The 13,979-nt window shown below is 43.0% G+C and overlaps 1 protein-coding gene across 1 annotated transcript in view; it reads right to left on the bottom strand.

Moving 5' to 3' along the window:
• The window catches only part of LOC139286466 (PDZ domain-containing RING finger protein 4-like), a 44,818-nt gene extending 34,331 nt beyond the window's left edge, over nt 1–10,487 (bottom strand). The window contains exon 1 of the mRNA XM_070907269.1: nt 10,419–10,487. Within this exon, the coding sequence (XP_070763370.1) occupies nt 10,419–10,487 (69 nt within the window). The remainder of the gene's footprint in view (nt 1–10,418) is intronic.
• Between the last annotated feature and the right edge of the window lie 3,492 nt (nt 10,488–13,979).

Genomic DNA, 13,979 nt, shown 5'->3' with positions numbered 1-13,979 from the left:
ATGAATTGCTACCTTTTCATGGTGGAAGGCATACTGGTCCCAGTGAAAGGTCAGTTTAAGAACGATACAAGCAATGAATTGGAAAGATGGAAAAGAGCAGCACCAAAGCCCCAAGCCAGGCCTGTGATAGGAGCTCCCAGCTGGGTGGACCTGCACCAGTGGAAGAAAAACATGGTGTGTGTTCACCAAAGACAGATGTAGGGTATGATTGGTCATATTTGTATGATGAGGCAAATGTGTATGCAAATAATTCTGGCAGGCAATTCCTTGAGATTGGAGGCAAAATTGTTTACACCAATGCATTTCAAGGCTGTATGATGAAATCACAATGCCTCATAATGAGTCTGGAGAAGCACATTTTTGAGCTTTTACAACTAAATCTCAGAATGCAACTTCATATTGCTACAGAACAAGGAGATGAATTAGGCAGGTGCCCCCCCCCCTCCTCCCCCTCAGCGTGGCCAGTCTGCCTGCTAGTGTTGAGCCTGTGAGGAAGGAGGTCTGACTGTGAGAGGATCTGGGTTGTGTAGGAGGTGCTAGGTTGACTGCAGTGCTGCGGGGGAGAAAACACGCTCGCCATTCGAACCTCACAAAGATTGCATCTACTTTCTAGTGTGATCTTCTGCTAGCTGCTGCTGTTTCACAACAATGTGTCGTGTTGTAAAAATAGTCTCCTTTCTCTCACACGCTCATATTGAAACACAGAAAAGTGTGCCTCAATTTTAAAATGGCACTTTCATTTTGCTTTCTTCTACAACAAACTTCCATACGAAACATTTCTTGCAAATCTATTAACCCACAGACCCACTTACTTCAAATTCTAATACGATTGGACTTTTAAATGGATTTTGCAATCCAATTAAATTACATTTACGCAGAGGTGTGAACTCAAACTCACCCTACATTGATGAGGCATTGATTTCATTTGAGAAAAGCTGGAGTTTTTAAAAAGCCATTGTGATGCTCTCATTGCAAATGCAGCTCATTAAAAGAGAGGCCTTTGGAACTGTGTCAGTGTGTCAGTGTGACAGCAGCAGCAACAATAAAGCCACGGCTCTGCTCACCACAGTAACACTCAGCCACATTGCAATCTGAAAACAGAAACTTTCAAGCTTTATTAAAAAAAACACACAGCGACAGGCTTGTTGTCTGGCTTTTGTACTCTGGCTAATAATACTTGATACGACTGGTTCCTCGTGTTTTCTTTGGATTTGAGCCTTTAGGAATGACCGTTAGATAGCTAATGTCACTGAAGCGGCTGCATTCATGGAGCTTCTTATCGCTTTCCTCCCCAGGGCCTGGCCATGCGAGCTGTGGAGCAGAGAGGTGTGAGTCTGTGTCGCCCTTCCCATCAAACGGCTGTCAGGCCAGGCTTATCATGGGAGCCGCAGGGGGTGCCCGCTGACCTGTGGAGTGACACCCAGCGTGGCTGCCTCACCCGGGGGGCTTTGTGTCACCCAGACACCCCCAGCACCACCCCTCCTCCACCCCCAACACACACAAACTGATCTTCTGACCTACCACAGCATCAGTCATCCCCTCACACACACACACACACACACACACACACACACACACAGACACACACCTGTCACAGGCAATCCACAGGCACCGCTCTCATGCAGAGGTTAAAGTATAAAAGTAAGAAAAGCAGAGAGGTGGAGTAAAAGACAGACAAAGAGTGAAAAGGGGCGTCCACTGAAAGCATCCACTACGAGAACTCCAGGCTTTGTCACCTCTTTTTATCGACTATAGATCACACAGGCAGCTCCTGCCCTGACACCATCCTATTTCTCCAAATGTCAGCGGTGATGTTGGAGCTGATATCTTGCGGCTGGGGGGAAACTGGACGCTGAACACATTGTATCGTACAGATAAGACAAAGCCTATATATTCTGTCAGCAAAAAAGAGGACCTTGTTTCTGTCAACATCCAGCAGCAGCCTGAAAACACCCACAAAAATGCAGATCTCTGATCCAAGAGTAAGTGAAGACAATATATCGTGTATTTTCCCACATTTTTTCAGTCCATCTAGAGCTCAGTGGTAATTGAAAATCATCTATATCAATTCTGGTATTGTATCCTGATAATATGAACATATTTTGTTATCATTTTGTGAAATTATGTGATTGAATGATTCCAAGCTAATTGTATTTGAAAACTAATCAAATTAATTATTGAAGGTTTTGTCAGATGTAAAACAACAGAGGAACACAGTTCATTGCACTGAACAATTGCTCAATTTAATTGTTGTACATGATATATTGCCTTCATTTACCATACTGTGAAAAATATTCTTCCTAATACCATGATTTTGATTTCAACCACATGCCCATAAACCAGCTCTACTATTTGACAAAATAGTTTAAGCGCATAGTAAGAGTCAATAAGTAAACAACATGACAACATTAAAGTACCTGAAAACTTAATTATTTCTCTATAATATTAAATGTTGGTGATAAATTAGAAACAATCCAACTTAAAGTTAGAAAAAAGGGTTTAACACTCAAAAGATCTGCTTAATCAGACTGTGTTGCTGTGGTTTAATCAGATTTGATTGACAGTAGCATCTCGCTAGTGGTTGACATTTTTTTATTGATTGTCTGCTGAACATCAAAAGGGCCGTTCATATCTAATATGGCTGAGACATTGAGAAAGAGGGGAAAATACAAGAACGTTGGTCTGCTGCATAGTGGCGGAGAACTCTTAACTCCATCCCTAAAGTAGGCTTTTGTTTAGTCTCCGTCTGCATGTATCTGTTAACCTAAATGAACTAAAACAAGCGCCAAGCTGTGAGCTGTGGGTGGTTGGCGCATTACAAGAGGACGCCAGGCCTGGATCCCACGATGAAGCTCAAGTGAAGTGACCGACAGCACTTTGTGTAAGTTGCGACCATTAAGTAGCCTCAAGGCTTGGTGAGAATTAATTTTGTTATACATTACAAAAATCAGTGTTCCAGTACTACCTATGTTGTGACACTGGCAACAAAACCAAAAAAAAGCCCACAGGTGATATGATTCAAGTTTGTAAATTGCTCAATTCTGCATGAAAAATACCAGACATCACCTTTTTCCAATACGGCTTAGCTAACAAAACCAGTGAGAAGGGCCCAGACAAAGCACAAATACAGACATTTCTAATGTGAAATAACCAACACCGTTCTAACTTGTGGTACCCAACGTTTCATGGCCGTTATGGTTGTTACTTTGAATGTGTTTCTTGCTAAAATTTCCTTCCTTCCCAGCACACAATCCCCACTAATGAGGAAGAGAAGGGAAGATGCGTTCTTGTGAATGGTAATAAATTAATGAGGGCCCTTCTGTCTGCTTAAACTCAGATAATCAGCTAAGAGGCACCCTGGATGCAGATGCACAGCACCCTGTGTATATCCCATAGCTCTTTGTTTTCACCAATGTTTGTAGTGAAAAGCACAAGCTGTCAGGTCTGTTCTCACTCTACACATGATAAACACACACATACACACTCTCGCACATGCACACGGACAGAAGTTGAGATGTCCCGTAAAATCAACCACATACACGCAGACAGACACACACATTATGATACAACACACACGCAATACATTCTTGCTGCAATCAAGCACAGACGTAAACCAATTTAAACAGAGACACAAATAATTCTGAGCGTACACACACACACATTTCTACACACACACACACGATACTCATATTTCCATAAACACTCATGCTTGCACACTAAGATTCGTGTGTGTAAAGGGAAAAAAATGGCTGCTTTGAAATGCATAATGTCATGTTCTGAGTTATACTGAGGGCGACAAGTCATGGATAATAATAATGGGGGCAGAAAAATATGCCTCCTTTGTCCTTTGTTTACTGGCAGATATGGTAACACACAAAAAGACTAGGACAGAAAATATTTTATATCCCCCAAGCCACAGTAACATGCTGTTTCCCAGCTCTTTACACACACACACACACACACACACACACACACAACATCTGAGTCATCTTACACCGGGTTCAATTTATTAAATAGACGCTCTGGTTCACTGGGGATTGGCATTGAGATACTCAGGCATGTAGTTAATTTTCTCCATCGCTCCTCCAGTCTGATTGAAGTTGACGGCCTTTGATCTTGATGAGCATGTGAAAGTAAAACATGCACTAAGACAAGGCTTGGTGTTACTCATGGATGACGCCACGCCGATGTCATCCTCATCCGACTTACCCAGAGTGAAATTACTTTTATCCCAATTAATTAATGAGGTGACGGAAATTTAAAAAAAGGGAAGGTGAATGAGTATAATGACCTCCAGGACTTTGTTTGCTTCTATAATTGGTTTCTTGTTGTTTCTGTGCACGTACATTAGACGATAACCTATCACAGTCCCTGTCTGTATACCTTAGAACAGCCAAAGCAAGTACTTCCACATCTGACACCCAGCAGCGAGATGTAGAGAAATTTGTTCTCTGATAAACAGCTTTAGTTCCCTAAGGAAAGTGGTATGTCATGGTTTGTTTGTACAGCCCTTCCTTGGCGGTAGCTGTGAGTCAGATGAAAGAAATCAGTACAGACGGAAGCGCATACGGGAGATAAAACTAATTTTGAAGAGCTATGTTCATGTTGGGTTGGAGAGGCATGAGGAGACGAGGGGGTCCGGAGACTTGATATGTGGCTGAAAAGGTCAGCTGGGTTCTTATTGAGATAAGAAACAGATGAAAAGGAAAAGGTCAATTCATCAGCTCCCTCTTAAATCCCTTCTGCTCCTCCACAGTGAGATTTAGTGGACTGACTGATAAAACCCATTGACTTCATGTCTCATGGCAAATGTGGCATCATCTATATCTGAGGAGTACAGTGCACATCTCCTGGACAAAATGTGTGGTCTGGATTTTAACTTCCTTTTTAATTTTCTCTTATCTAAAACAACATTGTGTTTAAACTACTTGAGCTATTGTAATCAGTTATGCAGAAGCAGTCAAGCGATTGAATGTGTGATTCACACAAAATTAGACTATGAAATCTCCAGTTACACAGTCAGCGTGAGGCTGTGGTTATGCAACACTCTCTGCAGCGTCTTCAACCTAATAAGTTTGGGAATAGCATTAGGCACTGAGAGGAGAGCTATAGAGTAAGGATGTAAATACTGCTCCTTTATAAACAGCCTAAGTGGAAAAAGATAATCTCAGCGTATTTAGATCTCAATTTCAGCTGCTGGGAACCCTGAGACAGGCAGCAGCGAAGCTCGCAGACATCCATTTGTGTTGTAATCAAACATGGTTGGCTGACAGATCAGGCCTCTGGTTAGACGCTGTACGATGAAGCACAGAAAGAGCACTGGAACTGATGATGGGAATGGGGCTGACTCAGAAATACGGTTCTTTATATTAGCAAGGCATGAGAATGATTTGTGTGTGTGTATGCATCTGTCCGCCTGTCGGTCCATGTAGAGCTGAAAATATATGGACCTTTGTATTGCTTGGGAACTGTAAAAGCAGCGCTGGAAACCCAGATTATATGTCAGGCTAATCTTTCCTGGGTGGACACAAGATCAATCAAGCAGCACATTTTTTTCTCTCCTCCCCCTCTTTCTTCACTTCTATCAATTTTAATGGTTGAGAGACATCCTTCAAAAAAACATAATGGGACAAGAAGATGGATGAGAACATTTGTAGCTAACTGTCTGGAGATGTGGTGAGGGGTGAGAGCAAGGTTCAACAGCCTTAATGCACCATCAAAGCCATCACAGCCACATGCATACTCATGGAAGCGAAGAGGGAGAACTTTTCCTAGTATTTTCTAAACACATTGGGCCTGTAACAAACACAATGAATCTGCTGATTATTTTCTTAATTAGTCAATTAATTGCTTGGTCTATAAAATGTCAGACAATAGTGGAAAATGCCCATCACAATTTACTAGTGCCTGAGGTGATGCCCTCAAATGTCTCAAATGACCAACCAATAGTCCACATTCAGTTAGTACCAGATAAATCATATTACTATCAATAAATGCTCACAATTATGAAGCTTGAACCATGGAAATTTGGCATTTTTGCTTAAGAAATGGCTTTGAACATTAATTATTAATTAATTATCGAAACATCGACAGACAAAATCATCCAACTTTCTTTCTGACAAGTGAGTGAAACCAGTCAAGCACTACCTTCAATGTCTTATCAGAGACATGTAAGTCAACTAACATTGTCTAAACGAAAACTGTACTGTTACTTTCAGAGCCCTGGACACCCAAGATTGCTCCTCTCCTACTTTTCAACTCTATAGACTAAATGCAAAACAACTTGTTTTCACAGATAACACAGATGAAGACTTTGGCTTTCTGTATTTGATGATCCATGCAGCCCGGTGGAGCTTGCCAACCCTTTTTGCAGAAAGCCTGGCTCTTGTGATAGTTGTTCAACCTTTTATTGAATGCATATCCATTACACACATGGCCAGTGGTGTCACGGAAGCAGCAGCAAGTCAGCTGTATCCTCCTCAGACCTTCTCTGGTCCACAGGTTTCACATCTGTCCTCCTCGATGCAGGACCAAACTCCTGGGAATCGTCCTTCACTCCAGGAACAAATAAATTCCAGATCTGCTGCTCTCTGTCTGTCTGTCCCGTCCTGTCAAAATGGTGACAGTGCTCAACATGACATCGCTAAACTCTGAGATTCCATTACAGTCGGGCTCCTGAGCGCTGCCACACTTTAAAATTCATGAACACGGCTTTCTGGTTTTATAGTTAGAATATTCACTAAGACTGTTTTTGTTTCCTGTAGACAGATATGTGTGTGTGTGTGTGTGTGTGTGTGTGTGTGTGTGTGTGTGTGTGTGTATGTGAGTGTGTGTGCCTCATTCTCATTCATATGCATCAGCAAGTTATCAGGGAGTGCTGTGCCTCATTGAGCTGGGAAGCTGCTTTCCATTTATTTCTCAAATGCAGCAGAGAGTGATTCTGCTCCCATCTAATAAAACTTATAAAACTGGTTATGCTGCTTTCAAAACTTCCAGTCACAAAAAAGAAAACTGGGCTTATTGGAAAATTACAAAACAGGATAATGAAATATGGAGGGTCTGTACTCCGCGTTACGAAGGATGAAATTCATTACCCAGCGACATTAAACGTGGCTGGCTGCTACTGTAGCCTAGTGGTGGCTCAACATCAGTGCTTACTGTTGAGTTCTGACATTTAAAAGGAGTCCTTCTGGGTCCTTTTGTTTGGATTGCAACCCTATTTGCAAAGAAGGTTTTTGTCAAAAGATAATGCAGACCATTAATGCATCAACATACTTGCAAACTGCAGAAATCTCATCCTATCCGCATAATTCTGAGCTACGCTATGTTGCTCCTCTCATTAACATCTGCCATCCTGCTAATTAGCCCCAAAAAAGCCACACATCACTGGGTTTCAGCGGTGCACAGACAATGTGTGACAGTCACGAGGGGAGCTCACGGACACAATGGGAATTACAAAGCTCTGCCGGATCACAAAGCGAATCAACTACAGTATGTTTATCGTCTGAAAAAATGGCCTAAGCAGCAGCCGGGTGGAGAATGCAAGCTTCAAGAGTCTGGCTGACGGTAGCGTGAGAGCCGCTGAACCGCGGGTCAATAGGTTCAACGAGGTTTCATCCTTGTTGACCAAAAATTTGAAAAAAAGTCTTCCTCTCTGCACAAAGGACAATCATTGGAAGGTTAACTGGAGTGGAACACAGCAGAGAGCAGACTCGAGCAAAGGTTGAAACAAATGCAATCAAAGAAGATGAGAGACCGAATCAAAAAAAAGAGAAAGACAAAAAAAAGAACGATGCACAACGGCTGATCAGTAGTTGGTATAAAAGTAAGAAAGTGGGAGTATGGAAAGCAAGAAAAAGGCTACAGCAAGAATGAGGCTACAGGAAGATTCATGTGTCCTCTTGTCCTGGCAAGAAAGCTGATACAATAAATAAAAAATGTCAGCCCTGTGAGATAGCTTTGCAGGCCAGCTGAGAAAGGTGAGCACATTTCCATGCAGAACACCAGCAGCCGTGAGAACAGAGAGAAAGGGGGAATGGAGAGTGAGGGAGCCAGCAAGTCATAAATCTCCAACAGCTAGTGGGGTCAGGCAGACGGGGAGAGTGTCAAAATTGTTTCTGGGTGTGAAGGGAAGGGGAGGAAGGTAGCTAACCAACCACTGTGACTGACTCCTACTCCTCGAATCAACCTGCTGCAAGGCCGGTCAGTCACGCTGTGACACCAGCAAACCACTTCCACCTCATTTGCATACACACATTTACCAACTCTGCATAATCACAAGAGCTGAGCGGCGAGTGTGTATCTGACATACATGTCTAGGTGTGTGTGTGTTTCTGAACAGCAGACAGAAAGGACAAGAAGACAGAATAAAGAACTAAGCAAGGAGGAGTGAGAATAGAGCGGGGGTGAGAGCTGAGCAAGCTAGACAGATGAGACGATATGTAAGAAAGAGGATTAGGTTGCCGGCGGTGTGAGCGGTGAGCGCAGCTTCCTGCTGTCACAACACACTTCTCCTGACCACAAAGACACGGTAACACACTTCTATAGCTGCAGGGAGAGCTCCACTGCCTGGAGGAGAATCTCCTCCCTGTCTTCCTCTTCATTTCTACCAGTTGTGCTGCTGTTTTTATGTATTTGCTGTGCTGTTGCTGAGGGTGTACTGCTTGTTTAGTTGTCTCCGTGGACATGAGAAGAGGTGGTTTTCTATGAAGTATGTGGAGATTTTTAATTGGTAAAACACAATTGCAAATCAAACAGTCTACTTGATAACTTCTCTTCCTGCCTCTTTTCTCCTCTTAAGTCTTCTACCCGCATTCATGAGGTTTCACCTGTTCAGCCTGTTCCCTTTTACCCTTTTCTCCTCCCTACCACTTTCTCTCACAACTCCATCTTTAACGGCTTACTCTCTATTCCCATCCCAGTCTTTACCCTCCATGCTCTATATCCTTCCCGTCTTCCCTCCCACAGTGGTGATCAGAAAGTAGGTGCTGATGTTGCAGCTCCCGCCTGAACCAGCTCAGTATATCAGTGGGTGGACAGACATGCCAGAGAGCTCCTGTCAACGGCGAGTGTGCCCTGGAGACTGGCCCACTTGGCGGATACTGATCCCCTCTGCTAAACCACGAGAAAAGGAGTCAACGCTATTTCTTAACAACTGGTGCGTAGAGGTGCAAAAGCCAAGATAAGCACCAAGACAGCACTATTTTTATGCTCCTCCTGAGGAGAGGCAGGCACTGCGGTGGTTACCTATTCATCCTTCATGGTCGCTGGACAATTCTGTCCTGTTTGCTAATATTAAACAGACCATTAGTGAATGCAACCTCCTTTACTGCTGATCTACAAGCTTGCAAAACAGCTTTCTCCGATCGTTCATGCAATTCCAAATCTGACTGACAATGTCCATCACCAGAGTTTGGCAGCTTCTCAAGTTGCACATGAGCTGAAAGCTACAGGCAGTGGTTAACCCAAGATAGTTTACCGCCCCCGTTTCTTCTCCTCCTGTCTCTTCACAAGGGTAAAGAGAGACATTTCACGTCTAATTAATGCACAGGATGGTTGTATAAAACGGCTAATGAGGCTGTGATCACAGTGGCGTGAAGGCAGGAGCTACTGGGGAGGGGATGAGCACTACTCCACTTCCAGGAGACACTGAGCTTCACAGTTATTAGCCTGTCACAAGAGGGCTGATGGGGAAAGTGGAGGTGGTTAGGTGGCTGCTTGTTTATCTGTTTTGCTTACCCTCAATCTGAGATTTTGTCCTCCATTAACACACTAAATGCACAGAATTAATTGTATATAAAAAGGCAGAGCACAAATTCCACATAAAAATGCAGTTGCATCAGAAGTCTAACAAAGCATGAATGAATCTGAAACTGTAAGAGTTGCATAAATGTATACTGCATCTGTGTGCTGAAATCAAGACCATTAAGACCGAGTGCTCTCCAAGAAGTTAAAAACAAATCTGCTCACAGTGACACCAAAACTTTTAATGTAAGTGAATATGTTCAACTCAGGACTCAATGGCACAAATATATTGTGAAATTTTCTTCATGTGCTACTATTTTATGAAAAACATCCCATTCATGCAGCAGGATGAATGGGCTGCACACGAGCTGCTGTCTAAACCACTGCTCATTACTCAAAACACATCTGCTGGTGAGTAAGAAGCCTCTCTCTCCATTACGCTGCCTCACTTTCATTTAGTGTATTAATCCCTCATTCAAACCTTTTCAATCTTCTCCCTAAAACACTCCCAACAAAGCTCCTGTCTTGGTTTGGAACCTCTTTGCAAAAAAAAGCAGCAGCAGCAGCAGCAGCAGCCAAGAAGTGCTCTCTCCGCACAGCACGCATAATGAATCATACACAACAACACACACACACACACAATCGATGCCAGAGTCGGCCGTGCCTCTGCTCACCTGTGCAATCTCATAAAGCAGCTTGTAGTGTTCCTCTCGCTTCTGTAAAGTGCACAGATTGCAGCCCATTATAGTCGTCGTGGAAACGCCAGGCGTCCAAATCTCCCCGAGTAGTGGTGGTACGGACACAGGGGGTCACCCTCCACACCGGAGCGCTGGTTCTCATCAGTCACTCCTTAGCAAGCATCTCTTTCAGGCATCCCATTCACACATAAACGTCATTAACAACCCCAGCTCAAAAGGAACAGACAGCTCCAGCTGAGTGTAACAGATGAAGGTTCAGATGAGAGCAGTGTGGCAGCAGCTTCAGCAGTGGTACAAGTAGCAGCAGCCGTGTCAGCATCAGCCGGTGTGTCTCCTCTCTCCTCTCCAGCTCCCTCTATTTCACAGACTCACACACACACATGCTCGCACACACTCGCACGCCGGAGTTGTGACTCTCGCTCACTGAGACACTCCCCCCTTTTTCCTCCTCGGCACATGACTACACTGATACCAGCTCATGAATAGTGAGGGGAGAGCACCGTGATATTCATGAGGGAGGTGGGAGCAGAGGAGGGGACTGACGAAGAGGGAGGAGTGTGTGAGAGCAGGAGCGCTGGTTCATTAAAACTGAGGCACAGTTATACAATAAGCTCCTTTGTGTGAGCAGCTCCTGTGAGGAGCTTGGGCAGGGCTGTCTGTGCCGAGACGACACACGCTGTGGGGCGGAGGAGGTTTTCTAAGGCTTATGGGTAACCTACCTGCATCGGAGGCTATTCAATGAGTGTTTATCTGCATCATGAGTGAAGGATGTGTTACCACGTAGTGTTTATTTCTGAAGGAAATAAGGAATCTCACAGGAGAAGGAGAGATCATGCGGTAAATACCTTTACAGCACAGAATGGCATTAGGTTTAGCACTGAAACAATTTGTTAATGAATCAATTAGTTGATCCAAGAAATTTAATAAACAACAATTTTGATAATCAATTCATTGCTTAAGGCATTTAATTTCCTTTAAATGCCTTCAGCTTAATCTTAATGCCTTAAGATTTCTTGCTTTTCTCTGTTTTAATGCACGATTTAAGGAATATCTTTTTTGGACTGTTGGTCGTCACCTTTGACATTTCTCACTATTTTTAGATATTTTACAAAACAATCAAGTCTCATTGAGAAAAACAATCAGCAGATCAATCAATAACAAAAAAACAAATACGTTGTTGCCCGATGTAGGTTGCCGTATTTCTTATTTAATTCTCAATTAGTTGATCCACAGAAAAACAATCAGCAACTATTTTGAAAGTTACATTGATTAGATTGCCAAAGCAAAAATGCCATATTTTCTCGGATTTTGCTGCTTCTCTGTGTTTGTTTTCTCTTTAATGTGATAATGAACCTAACATATTTAATCTTGAAGTGTTAGTAGGACAAAACAAGCCATATGATGACATCATCTCTGGCTTTAGAAATGGTGATGGGCCTTTTTTTTTTTTTTTTTGACATGCATCCCATCTGAATGACTTTTAAAGTAGGTATAACATGGAGCGTATTTTTCATTTTCATTCCGGCAGCAACTTTTCAGAACGATTGTGGCTGCCAATTTTTTTTTTTATTGTTTTCTTACGTTATTGACCAAATGTTTAATTGATTAATTGAGAAAATAATCTGCAGATTAATCGATATTGATAATTGTTAGTTGCAGTTCTTCTTAAAATGAAGAGACGAGAGATTCAGCATTATTATTTGTCTTTCTACATCATTACATCACAGCATACAGTATTTCAGGAGCATATACAGTTAATGGAACGTGGCAGTGCCCAACTATCTTAAAAATGATATATGAATTGACACAGGCTGCTAGGGATGAGAACTGGCATAATATAAGAGGAAAAACTCATTATTGCATATTTATAACTCAGTCTGCACTACAGGTGTCATTGATTATGGGGGTCCTCACAGCAAATTGGCAATCAGCAAAGCCAGAGACTTCAGAGACAATATATCAGCCACTGTCTTCGCTCAAACTGAGATAATTGCAAGACAATAGACCTTGGCTATTGTCTTCACCGTGGAACCCCCTTTCGCTAGCAGGAAGCTACACTAACGAGCAATAATTGTTAACAAATTGGCCTCCCAGCCAACAGCGGGGCTCGCTGTGCAGAATACAGCTAAGAGTAGATGAGCGTTCATCAGCTGGCTACTGGGCATCCCACCCCCGGGGGGCTCCGTAATCCGATTTTCTGGGCTTTAATTTTGCTCCACTGCCTGGAGGCAAGCCAAACAGAAACCTGCATCATACAGCACCATTATGGTTAATATCATCCACCATCCTTTCTCTTCGTTTCCGCCAACCAAACCGTCCTCGCTACCATCCGCTCCTCATCCTGAAGAAGCTACAAGGAGTGGGTTTTCTGCAGTTGCCAGGCAATATCAAATCCATGAAGTGCTGTTCACTAAAGTCTCAATTTGACATCAAAGGGTCTTGTTGGGAGACTGGGGAGCGGGGATATAATATTGCATTTGATGAACAGGGGTGCTATGTTTGCTTGCGGTACAATGGACTGTGAAGAAAATGTGAGTCAGAGGCAGTCTTCTGAAATTGTATATTGAGGATTGAAAGCTATGAAGTGCTTGTGAGCGACGAGGACTGCCTGTCTAGTTGTCTCTAGTCAGCACAGATAGAAAATGTAAAACCATCGAGGGTCGAATACAATGTCCTCCCTGCATCGAAAGACAAATACTAGATTGAGAATGTGCTGACAGTATCCAATATTAGCACACGTGAAGAAGTGTACTCAGGGTTCAGGTCTGGATGACCATAACTCTGTGGTGTTGCACTCACTGATCCCTAAAGGTTAAGATGCTCATCGGTCACCCAAATGGTCTTTCTCATCATCTGTGTAGCGAGACTGATACAGTAGCCTCTGCCTGCGGTCAAGCAGCACCTCTCGATGGGACATGCAGAGTGAAGGATGCTCTTTGAAGAGTGCATTAAGACTGATAAAAGCTCTCCCGAGGTGCTTTATGGTCGTGGGTTTTACATTGTGACGGGGTGAATTTACCTGAGACTGCATTTCCAATGCGACCTGAGGGCAAGATTGGCACATTATAGATACGTTTAGTAAAACCATTTACTTTCTGACAAGGTGAAGTTGTACTGGATGTATAAATTGTCTCTTTGCCTGTCCCTGGTATGTGGAAGTTATGATCAGGGTTAACAATATATGAAACTTACTCAATAAATTTTATTGTTTAACATTTGTAAAGAAATTGAAAGTAGCTATTGTGTATAATGTCTGTATTTCATATTGACGCCCACTGATTCTGTCTCCTTCTCATGTCCTTTCTGATTCCCCACTGTCCTTTTCCTACTGTCCAGCAGTCGTTTATCATCCAGTCTGCCCTTTGCCTGCTCGGGTAGAAACAGGCCCTCAATCGTGTTCATTCTCTCAGTTAATGGGCCTCACATCGCTGGGCATGGAGAAGCGATTTGTCCTCACCATGATGGGTGTATTTTGAGGTTTCTTCAATTGCATTTCTGACAAACTGATATTTGAGCTCACCTTAAACCTGGAGGTAT

The sequence above is a fragment of the Enoplosus armatus genome, chromosome 6 (genome assembly GCF_043641665.1).
Source record: "Enoplosus armatus isolate fEnoArm2 chromosome 6, fEnoArm2.hap1, whole genome shotgun sequence".
Classification (NCBI taxonomy): domain Eukaryota; kingdom Metazoa; phylum Chordata; class Actinopteri; order Centrarchiformes; family Enoplosidae; genus Enoplosus; species Enoplosus armatus.
Note: the sequence above shows the minus strand (reverse complement) of the source record. Positions and strands in the feature narration are given on the sequence as shown.